The sequence below is a fragment of the Anopheles maculipalpis genome, chromosome 2RL (genome assembly GCF_943734695.1).
Source record: "Anopheles maculipalpis chromosome 2RL, idAnoMacuDA_375_x, whole genome shotgun sequence".
Classification (NCBI taxonomy): Eukaryota; Metazoa; Arthropoda; class Insecta; order Diptera; family Culicidae; genus Anopheles; species Anopheles maculipalpis.
Window position 1 is genome coordinate 89,441,196 of NC_064871.1, and position 17,504 is coordinate 89,458,699.

Genomic DNA, 17,504 nt, shown 5'->3' on the forward strand with positions numbered 1-17,504 from the left:
CCTTCGCGTCAGGCCAATCGGTCGGGTGTGGATTGTGGATAATGATTTTCTTCAAAGCCGGGATCATACTTTGTCAACCAACCCGTCCAGAACGAAGGCTGCATGAATAAGCAGAAAGGCAATCGTCGAGCTCACCCATACACACGCCCTGAGGGCGTTGCAAGAAGTTGGTTGTCCCTTGGAAAAAAGCACTATTTGTACTGGGAGAGGTCGTCGGCGGAATAGTTTTCATCTTCCCCCCCCCCCCTGTTCTGCCATGTATCTCGTGCTGGTCATTTGTCGCACGATGAGAAGCACCAGTACGACGACGGCGATTTGCTACGGAAGAGGTTTCTTCTATCCGAATGTCTTTATTTTCGCCTGCCGCCCAAGCATGAATTTTACGACCCAGAAAAAGGGGATCTACCACTATACCTTCAAGCTCGAACGAGGAGTCGGGATGCTGAAATATCTTATGGTTAACCGTCGCCAAAGTGTGGGATCCAGTGCCGTATATTCTCCATCCCCGTATGCAAACGGTATCAACAACGCAAGTTTATGTAAAGTCATCATTGTCCGGGAAGTTTCCAACCTTTTCCCCTTTTTGTACGGCTAAACCACAGAACAGAGTGGTGCCTATCTTTGCAAATATCGAGTGGTGTGTGTGTGTGTACCGCTTAAACGAAGCATTGCGAATGCAGGCAAATTTTAGCAGCAGCGGCAACAGCAAAAGGCCTCCCATGTGGCCACTTGGGCCATGTGAAAAGATTTGCTCTCGGCTGCTTCCGCAAACCCCACAGCACGGCTTGGAACGTTGTGTGTACTAGATTGCAAAATGATGACCACATAGGGCCATTTGTTGATGCTTGGACTGGCGAGAGGATGTTGTTGGTGTTACCTTGTCGCTGATGTCACCGTATAAAGTTGCTTTTAAGTAGGTAAAACTCGTTGTTTCAGCGATGAGAGCTGTTGAAAGTTTGTCATGCTTCCAAATCGTTTAGAGAATTTTAAACGCATTAGGGTGACCAACAATTTTGAGGATTCTTAAATTTTTCTTTGAACACAAAGTCAGAATTCTGTGAATAAAGTGTTTCTTATGCGCGAGAGTAAAGCGAAATAGACACAATAAACAAAATAAGCATCTTAAAATAAATTGAAGAGGATGTTGTGCAACGAATTCTTGTAATTTTTATTTTAAATTCATTAAAACGGCCTGGCTATATTGCTAAAACTTCTGGTAAGTAGATATGTTACATTTATGTCCAGTCTTTGTTCTTCATTATGCTGAGTATGTGTTCTAACATGTGTGTTCAGCACACGTCTGAACAGTTTATGATGAAGATGCCTGAAACATCAAATCGTAGCAACTCCAACTTTTAATTAGATAGAGATCTAATCTAAAGAGATCGAGTAATTCGATTATTTACAGCATCAAAACTATACTTCATCCTTATCTTCATACTTATCTGAAAGTTTCCGAGTACTTTCAAACTTTACCGGTACTTCAACATCGCACTGATAGGATATTTTTCTACTCCAACACAGCGGATTTCGCATCCTCATCAATAAACGTGTAATTAAGTTATTAAAACCTATGATTACACTAATTGCTGATCGAGAGCGCTTAGTAGCAACGCTCAGTCACGCTACACCGCACTAACCGTGAGTAAATCATCCAGGTCTTCACTGCTGTCCTGCTTCTAGAGAACGAAACACAATAACATCCAAACTATCGTTGAAACAAAAGATTTTTGCCCGAACCAATCCCCAATTCACAAAATGAACATTTAAATCAATTAGTGCCTTCCACACCGAAGCAAACCATGCATGAATCGAACCTTGTTTTGCGATTGATTGTGCATTTAGTTTACGCACCAGAAGGTTCCGTCTATACTCTATTCTTACTGTGCAAACGAAATCAGCACCGTGATATGCTCTTATCTGCCATCCTAGGGGTATTCTTGGTACTATTTTCGTCCGATTTAAAACTGGCGGTCGAAACTGAAATGATTGCATTCCAATTCGTCTAACAAAGGCCAATTAACTCAATTGAGACTATTAATTAAACCTGATGAACTTTTGTCGATTATTTACGACCATCGGAACCGTAAAAACCGCGATTATGGTTGAAAATCATAATGTTTATTCAGTGCCTCCGTTTTCCGTGACGGTGTGTTCGGATAGGGTTGAATTTAATAAAGTGCTAGCTTTAACCTTTGCGAAATAAAATTTTTTGTAGACGTTAAGCAATTGTGGACCCTTGTTTAATTTATGAAACAACACTAACTAAAGCGAAAGATATTTGTATGATGGTATTAAAAAACAGATAATCGATCAGTAAGCATTACAGATTTCAAAAAAAGGAAACACAAACTTTTTTCTAATACCAACATGACATAACAACATACTTGTTGATGCATCAAACGAAACGCGCCCCATACTACAGTGCAATAAAGGCAAACACCTACTTTTAACACACCCTCGCAACGAACCGCAGCTAAACCTGCATTTGTTATTGTTGATGCGTGCCGTTACGTTGCTCGTTCCTATTTCGTATTCGCTTAGATGTGTTCAAAATAAAATCTACATGCCAGAGTACAACCCACAAAACACGCACAACGAAACTAATTGAACGAATAAAACATTCACCACACTCAACACCCACAAGGCAGCTGGGCTGAACCCAGCTGCACAAAGTGAACGCGGAAAAGCTTGTACTAAAAGGCTTTTGCGTCGACTCGGGAGCTTACCAATCGGTACAACAGTTTGGATGAACTTTTTCCACGGTGAACTGCTCACGTGTTGATGTGTGGTAATGAATTCGAAAGGTAATGTAGTACAGATTGATAGTAGCAGCTTAACGTCCATAGCTACCGGCTGCAGTGGACAAACGGCATTAGTTTCCAAGCAAAACCACGTTTGCTAGTGTGTTTTCCATGACACAAACAATTTTAGTTCGTTTTGAACTGTGTAATATTATGAATCAAATGCTATATTTTGAATAAGTAATGGAGGCGCCTGGTGGTTTATAAAAACGCCTATGTTATACTCAAATAAAAACCAATTGGCATATTTAAAAAAAACTTTTACAATCATGCCCGTTAGTAAGTATTATATGTAGACAAAACTTATATTAGCTATTTTTAACATACAGAAGCAGATCAAATTAAATCAGGAACAGGACACCAGACGCAAACACTAATAGAATTTCATTCGCCCAAATTTACAATTCAATTACTGTCCTCTTTACTAATACGACTCCTGTCTATCCGTCACATTTGTGATTCGATGGAGATGGAGACGCCTGGTACTACACAATAACATGCTTTGACCTATTCAAAGTTGCATGGAAAAATGCTTTTAATCCATTCAAATTATGTATTTCTACTATCTACAATGTGAAATGCCATACACACACATAACCAAAAAAAAAAACAGATGTTAAAATTAAATCCCCGTTAGGATGCAATACGCGATTACGAAGAAGAGGGAAAAAATATCAACACGAACATAAGCGTTCCAAGAACATTTTGAAATCGATTCACCGAACGAACTTTCTCTACAATGTTCATCTATTCGCTTGTGCAGTACCATTTGGGGTTGATTTTTTTTTCTATACGGTTCAGCTGCCGCGGTAATAGAAATTTAATAAAGGATCCAATTTGGATTTAAAATTTAACCCTATCGCTTGAATTGGCATGCTTTGTATGGCGGATCTACATTCACACGGAAGAGACATTATTGCGAGAAAAATTATTTCTGAGAATGAGGGAGTAGGAAAAATGTTTTTGACGGTTTGAATCTGATAAAAAAGCAATCGTGTGATATTTGATCATTTATGTTTATATAGCTTATAATGTAATCTAGGGGCGGGTTGGTGTTCGATGCGAGAGCGTCGACACGCTCTGTTCAGTTCAGTTTGCATTAAGCTGTAAATTGCATATTTTTTATAATATTCTTACTTCTCATGCATTGCTTTTCCGGCAAAATAATTTGTTTTCCAGCACGATGAGTTTGTAAATTACAGCCATGTTTTGCCATCTGTTTTAAGGGGGTTGACTATAAATTTAAAAGAAAAGCAACTCTTTGCCAAACATGTTGCAGGCAATAGTTTGCCACAACTGTTGAACGGTGCATACATGAAACCGTTAGCAAAACAAAAAAAAAAACATTTTGATATCGAAATATCTCCAGCATTATATCTAGGTGTACAAAAACAGGTTCTACCACAATGCAGCTGTCGCTGAGAAGTGGTACATGAGTTTGAAATTACTTTTGCAGTTCACAAAATATTGCTCCAGCGTGTTTTGTGCTGCTTTCCGTTTGCATGGGTTTGCAGCTCAATAAGCAATTTTAGAAACCATTTTTTCTCATTACCATAAGCATCAAACCATAACGACAGCCGTTGGCAAACAGTTATTCACTACTTCAACTACTTTACCAAACTTTATAAGCGTAACGCTACACAACAAGCAAATGCTGCCAATTCTGCAATTGCTTGAGCTTGAGATTGACAAGCAGCTTAAGCTTCGCTTATCACATTACGCTCGTTGGTGAGAAATCACAGGCACGGCTTTTTTATATTTTTTTCCTCGACCTCGAAGTTAAACTATAAAAAGCAAAAGCTTCCGTCAGTGCCGAGCCAACAGCTCTACATATATTCGTGATACGAACAGCAAATCGAATTGCCATGAAATTCTATTCCCACTGCACCGCTGGCAGAAAGGTATGTTTATTGAATCAGCACGCCTAACACCTTGAATCGGGAGAAATTGACAGACGAGCAATCTGAACCACATCACGCTGAACCGTCATGGTGTATTCTTTCCTGTGGTTTATTTTTGTACATATTTGGCACCTTCAACCCCCCAAAAGCACTGTATCTGCTTTGATGGAGTAAGAAAAAAAGGAAGCCGGGTAGAACATTTCCACACTAGCTGAAAATACTTCCAGCCAATCTCTAGATGGAAGCGTAACGAAATCTAGCAGGAAAAACAGCCTTCCAGCCTTCAAAGCGAAGTGACAATGACAGGCAGTCAGTGCGAAATAAACTTAAAGGCCACAATTCACGCCAAATTTGATGTAGCGGGCAGATGAGAAGTCAACTACGTGTCTAAACCGTTTCACGCCGGTTCCAGCGAATGATGTAATGTTATTTTCCACTTGATTGTCAAAAGTTTCTTTTCCGTTTCGCAATATTTTTGCTTCTAAAGGAGGGTTCGGCGACTCGGCATAGTCGACCTGTCATAGAGTTAAGCACGATGTCAGATTTGCTACAATCACTTACTCAATCACAGATGACGGTTGGGAGCAAAACATGTTACGTCTATTTCGACGTATGTATTTCGATGCAGAATTGGTAACAGACTTAAATAATGTTTCATTGGCATTACTGAGACCAAAATAATTGAATAGCTTAGAGCGTATTTATGGCTTCATATAAAATTTACTTGAGTATCCAACACAAAGCGAAGATGTTCCATACCAACGGTTTAGTAATTCTGGGGTCAATATTGTGATGTTTGCGGCCAAGTTGAGCAAACTGTACAAGTTTGCAATCAACAGATCATCTTGTCAATTTTATTTGGAAAACTTTCAAAACTATAAATATATACATGACACATTAATGCTAAAGTTTGAATTCGCTTGCCTCTCAGATGCGCCATCAGCGTTCCATGTTACGAAAATACGTCTCTTAACGCCATAAAATCCAACTCACACGTTGGGATTATACAGTAGAGTGCAAAAAAAACTGAACCATCATGTTTTCTCCATACCGTATGCTGTCAATCGTATACTGATTTGGAAAAATTTGATCAGGTGCTGTGAACTAGCTCCGACCATATTTGCTTTTTTTGTTACTTTCCATCACGCCTTTATGCTTTATGCAATAGCACTACATGTCCAAAACATCAAACGCACTCTACCTGGAGCGCACCCTCTGCATTCACAACATTTCGTAATGGCGAAAGATGAGCGATAGCGGTGCAGCAGCTGCATGGTGTCAGTTTTTTTTTTTCATACACGGACATGCCAATCATCAGCACGAGAGAATAACGCAGAAGATCAACTGCATCAGACAGCTGTGAAATATGGGGCAGAGTGATTCATGAGCATTTTTTTTACTTTCCTACTAGATCCTACACTATTGGAGCTTAAATAAAATTTCCCGGAAATTCGCTTTTAATCATAGAACTAAGCCGAATTGTACGACTGCTGTGAGGATGCCTTCAAACCTATTGTCATAATTGAGCGTTGGAGAAAGGCTTCCCTTTAATGACAATTCGGTATTGAGGTTCAATTCTGCGTTCTGCAATTTGAAATTCGTTTTCAAACAATTGAACAATAGCTTCAAACTAATTTCATCGCTTGCACTGTGAAGATTGATTTTCAAACGAAAAGAAGATCAACTTAAATCGCTATTGCAACCTCGAAGACTCTTATGTACGAGACTTATATGTTCGTGAATGACAATATCCATAGCTGTGCTACCACCATGGTAACGCTCTGTCCACACATAAGGTCCACCCAGGATTTGCACTAACTTTCCATCGTCCTTCATTCCTTTGGACCGATTAATTACAGATTTCATGTCACTTTGATCTATACCCTTTGATCCTAGGGGCAGGAAAAAAGCTGTCATAAACAACTGCGGCAGCGTAATAAAACTCTCCCCCCCCCCCCCCCCCCCCATTTTTCCTGTTGCTCATATCGCAAGCTTTTCCGATATAAAAGAAACGATTTCCATCCATATGCACTCAAGTTCACACAAACTGGTACAACGCACCATGGTAGCCGATCGCATTCTACGCAAACTGCTCGTACGCAAGCACTGGGAAAAATTGTTCACCTTCACCGACACGGTAGACTATTTCAATCTTCTCAACACCTTCGGAACGGTGTTTGCTCTTCACTACAACAGCGAGAAGCCGCGCTGGACATTGAAAAAAATGTCCTGGACGGTGTATCGCACGTGCTATCTGCTGTCCTATCTGTCCTACTGCTACAAAGCCTGCTGGATGTTTAGCAACTGGGAGTACAGTACGGCATCGGCGAATGTGCTTGGTGCGCTGGGGCTTTGTAGCGGTGCCTTACTGCGTCTAGTGCTGGTTGAGCTTAACTATCCAACGATACGGAAGTTGCAAGCATTCTTAAACGATCGAACGTATCTGAACCAGGATCGGTGGGCAAGGAATCAGCGCTCCAAGCTTTATCGCTACAATAATCGCTTCCTGGTGGTGCTCATTTCGGCAATCACGGTGGAGTCGTTGTGTTTTCTCGCATTCTTGCTGTTGACTAGGCCCGAGTTTATGCTCCAGTACAATGGACGCGTTTTGGGAGGTTCTGCAGTACAGATGGTGTACGGTATGGTGACGGCTTGCTGGGGTATTATCTATGTGCTGTCGTTTATTGGCTTCTACATGCTTTTGGCGGGCTTTCGCCTTGAGATGGAACTGTTGGTAAGATCGTTTCAGCAATTGGAAGAAACGCAACAGCTGAATTACGAGATGATCTGCACAATGGAGCATCAGGACGAAAAGAACTATTGGAACAAACTGCAAGCTGAGCTAACGATCCGAATCAAACGGCATGTGGAGTTGCTAGAGTAAATCGTCTAGAGCGTATGCAGTGTTTTCTTCCGTTTCTAACGAACCTTCAATCCTTTTCTTGCAGAAATCTTCGTATATTTCGATCGATTGTAGCACCGTTTGCATTCCTCCAATACTACTGCACCTTCGGGCTGATAGCAGACTCATTTTTTGTGGTATCATTCGAAGGATTCACTGGCTACAGTATGGCGTACGTATTGTTTGCCTCATTTCTCATCCTAGAATCGTTGCTGCTCTGCCGAGGAGTGGAGGATTTGAACGATTTGGTAAGCGACTGAATAATGCATGCAAGCGCGCGGCATGTTGTATGCATTAGAAATGCAAATCTCTCACGATGTGTTTTCCCTTTTTCACGTTGGTTTCTTTTGCTTTCTAATGACAGAATCGACAGATTGGAACCATCCTGTACAATTTCGATTGGCCTAGACGGTTGCGATTTTCCATCCGCTATCGTGCCGAGTACCGAAACGTTCGGCGTACGATTCTGCTGGTTATTCTACAGTCGCAGCAATCGTTACGGTTCAGTTACGGTGCACATGGAGAAATTTCGATGCACAGTTTCGCCGAACTGATGCAGAAGAGTTACTCCATGCTAACGTTTATGTTGCAGCTACAAAACTAGAGAAAACACAATGCTGCTTATTTCACCTATACACACACACACACACCGGATTGTAGTCGTAAAACCACGGTCAGTTAAACTGGGTTGGTTGGTGTTTTAATTGCCCGCCATGCTTAATGGCACGAAAGGGCGCACCGTGTAATTAAATTAAAACAAAGTTTATAAAGAAAACTATAACATGATTTTTTCTCCACTTCCCGCAGAAACAAGCATGGTAATAACAAGAGAGAAAGCTTTACAGGACAAGGTTACTTTTTGTCATCATTCAAACAGCTGTTCGTACTACGGTAATTGAAATAGCAACCACAAATGGAAATGTGAGCTTTTATAATACATACATTTCATCAGCTATTTTCCAAGCTCGGAAAGGGCTTTTCATGCACAATTTAATTCCTTGCACATAAACATTTTACCCAGCAACGTTCGAATCCGAATGATATTGTTTCCTACATATCCAGAAGTTATGTTGTATGGTAGGTCAAAAATACACATAATTTTCCAGTAAGTGAGTATGTCCACTGTTCACATCAAAATGATTGCCATAGTCTATGTAAATAGCCTATGTATAGAAAAGTGTTGGCAAATTCAAGACTAGGAAGATTCAATCTCTAGAAAGATTGGATTCTGATTCGATCGTACTTGACGGATTCAATCCGACACAGAAGAAGAAGGAATCGGTATTGGATTGAGATTTCGATTCTATTGGGAATTGGATTTGATCAGGATTCGATTGAGATTCTTTACGATCAGGATTTTTCGTCTTCTTGGCCTAAAGACCTCTAATTTGTTTCATTTAATGGCTTACTAGACTTGTTTATACTGCGTATTTGAATAGTCGGTTCTCAACACGGGGAACGGTCTGGGATGAGATTTGAACCCCTGGCGTGTGGAGACTGGCACCACAGTCACTCTACCACCGGGCCGCTCCCAAGATTACGATTCTCTAGCTTGTTTGGATGGGTTTGGAGGGGTGACATGAGGGATTCGGACTCAGATCCTGAAATTCGGATCCCAATTAGGATTCTCATCCGAAGATTCGAACCTTTATTGGGATTAGCTTTTCCCATCACTAGTGTAGAGCACTTAAAAAAAATCAAATTGTCTAGCCTAAATTTGCTCCGCTCGACAAACCCGACAACCATCACACACAGTGAAACGAACGAATTCTACCATTTGTACCGAAAATGTACCATTTCTTCTTGCCAATGGTCAGACGAAATATTTCCCCATCACATTCTCGTCCGAAGGGACGGATGTACATTTTCGGTCCATCTACACCGGACACCGAACCCAAACAGCAACCAGAACGTATCGAAAGCAAAACGCTCCGCAACAGTAGTAGTAGCACAAACAATTTAAGCCTACGGATGCTTAGTAATTGAATTCAAATATTTACCCAGGAATTTATAATTTTCTGCCTCGTTTGTGCTTTCGTAAAGGCGAGAGCTGTGTGTCTCTTGCATTTTGCAACACACGAATCTTTCGTTTTCCCCTGTGCTGTGGGCAACAGAAGAAGGATCCGTAAGTGTGTACGTACTGTACAAGTGCGCCGAATCTGAATTGGTTGCGCTTTTGCACGGCTCCGTCTAGGTCATGGTGAAGGAAGGGTCCGTCTGAGCAGGAGAAAGGGGGAAAGAATCGTGTGAAAATGGAGCGCCCGAGAAAGGAAATTGATATTGCTTCGAAAGTGTCGGCGAAAAACGCGAGCCAAAATTTCGATGGCATGATGTTTGTTGATGATGCGGCAAAAAGTGACCAAAACCTGTTGAGAGCGATGAAAGATAAGATTGAGAGTTTTTTTTTTCTTTCGTTTTGCGTTTGCCTTTTCTGTGAGACATAAAAATGAAAAGAGTAATCAAGATAAGATGATACTTGTTTGAATGTAAGATAATGTGATGGAGGGAGAGTTTTCTTTCCTTTCGGCGTACATATACTTTAACCCATAGACATGAAACTTCACTGTGGTAAGATAAAACAAAATAAAAGAATAAATCTCTAGGTCACATAGGACACAGTTACATACTATCTGCCTTTCGCTGTAGTTACCACCCCAAGTAAAGTCTAAAGATTTATTGATTGCTCATCGTTCTATTGTAGTCTACATCAACCCTGAGTCCCAGACCAACCTTTACCGTCCCTATCTATGGTCCATCGAAAAAAGGACAAGTAAAAAGGAAATATATCATACGAGCATAGCATCACGTAACATTGTATTCAGCTGAGCAGACAGTTTGCTATCATTATCGTCATTTATCCTCACACCGTTGGGTGATGGAAGCGAGAAAAGGTAACAATAACAAAAAAAAAGTGCACGAGGCAAAACGATTCTCCCCTGACACAAAGCAGACAAGCGAACAATTAGGATCGATTTATCCGGATGCAAACTTGACACGACAGAGGGACAATTGATTCAATTTCTACAAATCACATACTGTATTGTGGCGCAATAAAAGTAACATTACTCAGTTTTTTTTTATGTGAGTGATTATGATGGACCCACATGTCAAATCCTGTACGGAAATGATTCTTCCGTACGCAGGATTGTACATCTAGCTATGGTTAATTGAAGTCTGGGAACACATAAATGGAGGAAAATTTTAGTCATGGAAAGTCGTGGCTTCTTGCAGTGGTAAAGATGGTAGACTCTTTTTGAGTCTCAGCCATGCCAACCAGGCTTATTAGGATGACAATGTACAAGGGGCCAATGCCTACAAGACGCTGGAGTATGCCTCAGTAATTTGGTCGCCTACTACCATCACAGCTGCGCTCGAGTTGAGCGGGTCCAGAGGACCTTCAAGCGGTTAGCTATGTGCAAAGTGTTTGGAGTTACCGGCTCAGCTCTGCCTTTTACCTTTAGAAACCCGACCCACTCATGCCCAGGCCAGTTCCATCGCCTCTCTTCTCCTCCTCTTCGTCTACGACCCTTTTTTGCAACCCGTTGTTGCTACCAATTGTTGATCCTATCTGTCATCTCCTGGCCGCCACAACACAGCGCACAGCGGCAGGTGCGAATGATCCTTTGCTGCGCGCTTTTCGTGCCTTTAATTCCTCCTTCAGACCTATTTGACTTTTGCCTCTCCCCAGTCACTTTCCGTGCTCGTCTTTACTGCTCATCCTTAAGGTCTACTTAACTCCCGTTGACCTCTTTTCCCGTTAACGTTTAGTGACTAAGTTAGTTTTTTTACCAAAATTTGTGTAGCCTTTGGCAAACTAATTGTGAAGTGCAATTAATAAATAAAATAATACAAATGAATTTTACTGACGTCGCTTCATCTTCACTCTAGAAATCACTATCAGAAAGTTGTACCAGTCGCTAAAAATTAACGGACTATTGCGTCTTGAATAATTTACACATAAGCGACAATAAGGACAAAAATATAATTTATGGCGATTTATAAGGACATAAACTCAATTTATCAGAAGCATCAAACCTAAACCATCCTGACCTCAACATGTACAGATTGATGAACGAATGGTCTTTGTAATCGAGTCCTAGTGTTAGGAACTTCTCCGCGAGATCCTCGTTAAAAGAGCCATGTTGAACTTGCTCAAAAACATATATACTGAGATATCAGTTTTTCTGCTCAGCTCTTATCACGCGTGTAATGCAATTATATATTGTATCTATGAAGAAAGGGTACTTATGTAAGTGATCTCTCCTTAAGAATCATCCAAATGTTACCTTCCCTTATGTATATCAACTCAAAAAACTGTCAGCGCCGGCAATAATATATACACATTAAAATAAAAGCAAGCATGCTGTCCGTCAATCAACCGTTTGTTGTAAGGCTTTGAAGTTACTGTTGATTGCAATTTCATTTTACTCTCGATAGCTTTTTTTTAGCGACATTTGCGTGGTTATCGTTAAAAGCAATATCAATTACCTGCAGGGAATGCAGTATTGCTACGTGCTTAACAGATATCATCATGGAAGGAGAAGCAGGTGACATTCATTCATCAGCTGTATCGTGCATTTTCGATGGAAGCCAAGTTTTTGTCAAACATGTTCTATAATTTATTATTCTTTGTATTTTGTTTATTTCATATTGAATGACTAAATTTCCCATCGGTTTCATCGGAGCTAATATGTGCTCCAATTGTCGCTTCCGACAATTTTCTACATTTGCTCTCAATTAATGGCTAGTACTTATCGTTCCCCTGAGGACTCACAGAGGTGCCAATGAAATGGAATACTCAAATGCTAGGAATAATGTTTTACGAATGAAAACGACCATAAGGTACAATGATAATTCTCTGCTCTTCATACCAACCGATATAACCTCACCACTCCTTTTAATTTCCTTCCCAATTATCTAAGCACTTCAAACAGCGTAAGAAGCTTAAATCAACCGATACCGATGCACTTGCCCCAAGTGCTAGAACCTTCCGAGAAGTATTAACGAGCTTGCGAACGAGTAACGCAGCACTCAACGGCAATTAGCTGCAATGTGGGGGATGTGTTTGCGAATGAAATTCGATCCGTCCCCGGTTCAACTTCACACACCAGCTTCAAATCGCTGTTCGAACGAGAAAATCGGTATCGAAACCTGACAACCACACAGGCAAACTGCGGAAAATCAAGCGCAAATATTGCGTTTGATGTGGCTTCAACCGTGAGCTAAATAGATCTCATTCATCCTTCGCACACATCTTTAAAGCATGTTCGTTTGCTTATGCGTCCTTGTGTACACACTAGCACACAGCACCAGCGATGGGTCATGTAGGTTTGTCGGAGAAGGAAAAGTAAGCAAAACAACTCGAGGACAAATGGTTCAACGTTATATGAAATAATTAGATGTTCATTTGCTGCTTTGTCTTTTGGGAATGACAAGTCATTAAAAGAACAGAACGGGAGGTTCATAAGAATATTATGCATATGCTTCAAACAAGGGTTGTTTTAGAATAAGAGTTGCCGATAGGAGACGTCCTGGCGACACAGTGGAGCAACATTGTTTGTTCACACGAGTCTTTCAACTCCCATGAGGATGTTTTAAGCATCCAAATAAAATACTTTCATCTAAAATGCACCTTACGTACACTTTTCTAAACTAGTCATTTGAAACAAATGATTAACTTCCAGATAAAAATATGCTTAACACGTCACAAAACAATATTTCTTCAAAGGCAGGGAGAGCAAAAAGAAACAACGTCATAATTTATCACTCGTCAACTTCCAACTACTGTAAGGGACTAGCAACAAAACGGAACAAAATTTAATGGACCCAACAGAAAAGGGTCAGCCTAGATAGAGGTTTCTGTGATACCAATTTCTTATCGCTCGCTTCAGCATTAATAAAGGTGGATCATCTATTCTTTTTTTTTTAAACCATTTTTGCTCGACATCCAATTCTGATCCTCACACTTTCCCCGACTTGACAGCAAGTTTATCAAATTTCCCACGAGCAAAAGGGGTTGGAAGAAACCAATTTGCGCTCTATTTGGCCAAACTCTATCTCGAAGTGTAAGGATTGATGCCTTCAGGACTATCCGCCGTGGAAATCCATTTTGCTCAGTGTTTTATCGAGCTCCGTGGATATCCAGCTCCAGCTTTTATTGCCGGGGTCTCCAGAGAAGCGCTGACCATTAAGAAATACTTGCAAAGTAATTAAATTTCTAGCGATTCAGTTCCTCGTCACCATGGTGGGAAGAAAATGAATTACATTAAGCAAGAATTTAGTGAGAGTTGATACAAAAAACCTACCGCTTTTATCTTCAATGTAATCTTTTTAATAAACTTTGCACCTTGCTTGCGCTTAATTGAAGTGCTTCACTGGTGGAAGGCATGATGCCTGGTAAGTCTTTTACATGATATTTCCCGAGAAGTATTTAATTTGATTGAAGAAATTCATATTTATCAGCCCGCTGGCTTCATAAAATGATAGTGCAGTTTAAAAAAAATTGGGTAAAGCAAATGAAAACATAAATACATTAAAACCTGTAAAAGACTTAATGCAGCAATTAAATCCTTTCCATGTTACCAAACGCAACATAATTTCATTTCCAAGAACCACAGACACACACGCACATCAAACGCTCGTTCTGGATTGTTGCCATAATTTGGTTTTAAATTATGCACACAAGAAAAAATTCAATATGGCAATCATTTACACTGACACTGAAACGTTATTCCATCGATGCTCCCATTGCCTTTTCTGCTTTTATCGCATCCCTTCGTACATCACCGGTCCCGCCGGTTACGCTTGTCATACAATTTTTGTCAATTACATGCCTACACAAGTGAAAAGCCTCTTTAGAAAGCTTGGCACAGAACATAAGTGCCGTGCTATCATCTGACAGAAGCACTTCTACGTTGAGAGCAACACTCGAAAGCAGGATTAAAGAACCATGTTTTATGCGTTTACGGAAGTTAACGCTGCATGGCACTTCCTGTAATTTTGTCAGTTAACTTTAACATGTTTTCCAAGGAGATATTAAATGCAGAAAATGTTTCCATTCATAAAACTCTGCTATTGATTTCGGTACATACTGCCTTCATATGTTAAAAGTTCGGCTTGGCTTTATATTGATTCATCATTTTCAATAAAGGATCGAAAAACCCATCAACATCACAGATATGAATCACGTTCCAGTAGTAATGTTCTGACGAACGAAAAAAAATTGCTTCAAAAGTGGTTAAATTGAATCAGAATCACGTTTCACCATATTCAATGGTGAGCGTTCTTGAATTCTTATGCATTTTGCTCGCTGCATGTTGGTGCGGAGAAGCAAACACTCGAGAATCGAGTTTACGGCACACTTGAAACTTGAATGATTGTCTGTCCATCCAGTGTTCCGTGTTTGTGTGACGTAAGTCTCATATAAAAATGTTAATTGTTTGCTGGAACGCTCTGTTACTGGCAATTAACTGGCTTTAAATTGTGGCTAGGATTGTTGTATAATTTTGGAAAATAAGAGATTTTAAATGATACCTTCGACACGTATCTAAAATTCCGCAAGAAAATCACGAGGAAATACCCATAATGATGGCCAAATATTACTTACATAATAAACTATCTATAAAAATAGCCATCCAACAGACAGTAAACGTAGTTTTGGAGTTCGTTTCAAAAGAAATCTCCAAATGCGTATGGAATCAAGACGGGTACTTGAAGTTACTTAGCGGTTCCAGGCTTTACACACTTGACCTTACTACTCTTTCTTCATCTTTTTCTGCACATCAGCCTCGAGATTATCCAAACACGGCCTAGAGTTGCATCTCTCTATCGACAGCTCCACCCAATCTCCAACAGCGGTGTCGCGTCTCATGCTGAACAGGTCACTGACGACCACCATCCTGGTGGAGCATGAGTCCAACATCCTCACCACCTGCCCCAACTACCTTTAGCACATATCTGAACCACCAAATAGCTCAGCTAGCTCATGGTTCATGCTGCGGGTCCACAAATCTTCCTAGCACAGAGCATCAAAGCTATTCTTTAGCTTCGAATCCTTAGCTGTTCGAAAACGCCTTGTGCATTGGCATCTTCTTTCACTTGGGAGGCGTTTGGATAACAGCGTCTTCTTGATAACAGGGATTTGCGCAGCCCTAAGGTAACAGAACTCCTCTACCACTTGGAGATCGTCGCCATCGTTTCTGTCACTTCTACGCTTCGCATATATTGTCGCAGTATCAGCAAGTTTAAAGAGCCATTAAAATGGCCGACCCCGAAGTTTCATTAAACCAAGAAAAAGGAGGTAAATAAGAAACATGCACTGCTTCAACAGATGCATCCTTTGGAGACATTTTGTCTATAAGAAATAAGAAAAAGATTAATGAAGAAATATTTGAAATACTCCCTGTTTGCAACTGAAATCAATGTTAGTCACAAATCTCTACATCATATGTTTTAAGCCCGGCTAAAATTGCATACTAATGCTTTCTGCATCTCTTCTAAAGCGCTTTACGACGAGTTCAAAGTCTAACATGCAATGCTTTTTGCAATTTCACCTAACGAATCTTAATACCATCCACACGATGATAACTTACAACCCTCAAGCGATTCCCATGCAACAAGGATGCACAAGTTCGCCCCACATCCATTGTTCCAGCTGCCAAAATTGAGCATTCAAACATTTCTTCTGACCATTTGCCAACCGCCCTCCACGAATCGTGCACTTACACAAATCACTTTTGCTGCTCATCTTGCTTCCTCGTGTACTCGTGACCTGCACTTTTGCACGCCCAAGACTGGCAAAAGGCGCAAAAACCCTCCACCAAAGCAAGGAAGACGCGTGATCCGATTATAAATATATTCCACCATGGCGGCTTCTCGCTGGCTTCTTCACCAGTACGCCCGGGACGCGCGCTGCACCTGCCCTTCAGTGGCAGGTAAGTAAATCTTCGTCTTCGTCATTTGGGGAGCTTCTATTACAGGCAGCGCTCGAAGGAATTCTCCGGTACGATAAGCACATTACGGCAGATATTATGCGTTGGTTCGATGCGTCCGATGTGTAGTATCCATGTTCGATGAGGTGTTATGTGTAAAGGCGGCACCGACCGCATATGATTGGGTATTCAATGCTCGTCAACATGTTTGTGTGTGAGTGGGTTTGAGTGTGTAAGTGAAATGGTGGATTTCATGATGCGATCGATAGCTCAACAAAAGTAAGGAGCTGAACAATATCTTACAGAGGATTTCCTTCTGCTGATGATCAGAATATTTATTACTTACATTCGAACCTATTATAAATAAAGCGATTCAAACGGAAGAAAAACAGTGTTAGCTCAACAATGTAGTACTTACTTCGATAGTTGAAAGCTCTCAGTCTGATCCCCATGAGATTTAGACTATAGGAAGGTATATTTGATTTACTAAACACCGCACAAAGCAGCATTCTTACACAGATTGCTTAACACCCTCCAAAGAATCAGCGACTCCCTTTTCCTCCCGCGAAACTTATGATCCTCTCTTTATCGATATTTGAAAACTTTTCTATTTAACTTTATTTCCGCCCACGATGGGCGAGCTTTGCATGAATCTCCTTCTGAAACATCCAAGCAACGCAGCAAGCGCGCGCGCGCCCGAATAAAGCAGGCACAATACGCTTATCGCCCGTTTTGCACACATCTTTTTTGCCGCATTTTGCATTCACTACCACGTCAAATTATGGCACGAGCCCGGAATAATAAGCGTGGGGCGCGTTTTGTACCAGCTTCTTTGCCGTTTATTGAAAATTTCATTTCCAATTATCGTTGACATTTATCTGACCTCCTTGTCAGCGCTCGGGTAGGCGTGGGCGGCTCGGCGCCAATGATGCCTGATGCCGATTGAATTCCTGCTCAATTTAACATG

The 17,504-nt window shown here is 40.8% G+C and overlaps 3 protein-coding genes across 3 annotated transcripts in view; 1 reads left to right on the top strand and 2 right to left on the bottom strand.

Moving 5' to 3' along the window:
- Window positions 1–17,504, bottom strand: part of LOC126568310 (apyrase-like) — a gene marked incomplete at its 5' end in the record, with an annotated part of 350,971 nt that overhangs the window by 238,013 nt on the left and 95,454 nt on the right. The gene's annotated exons all lie outside the window — the stretch shown is intronic.
- Window positions 1–17,504, bottom strand: part of LOC126568397 (probable DNA-directed RNA polymerase III subunit RPC6) — a 100,829-nt gene that overhangs the window by 2,338 nt on the left and 80,987 nt on the right. The gene's annotated exons all lie outside the window — the stretch shown is intronic.
- Window positions 6,759–8,211, top strand: LOC126568485 (uncharacterized). The gene is made up of 3 exons (XM_050224969.1): window positions 6,759–7,585; window positions 7,654–7,855; window positions 7,972–8,211. The coding sequence occupies exons 1-3, from the start codon at window positions 6,768–6,770 to the stop codon at window positions 8,209–8,211; spliced, it is 1,260 nt and encodes a 419-aa protein (XP_050080926.1). The 5' UTR covers window positions 6,759–6,767.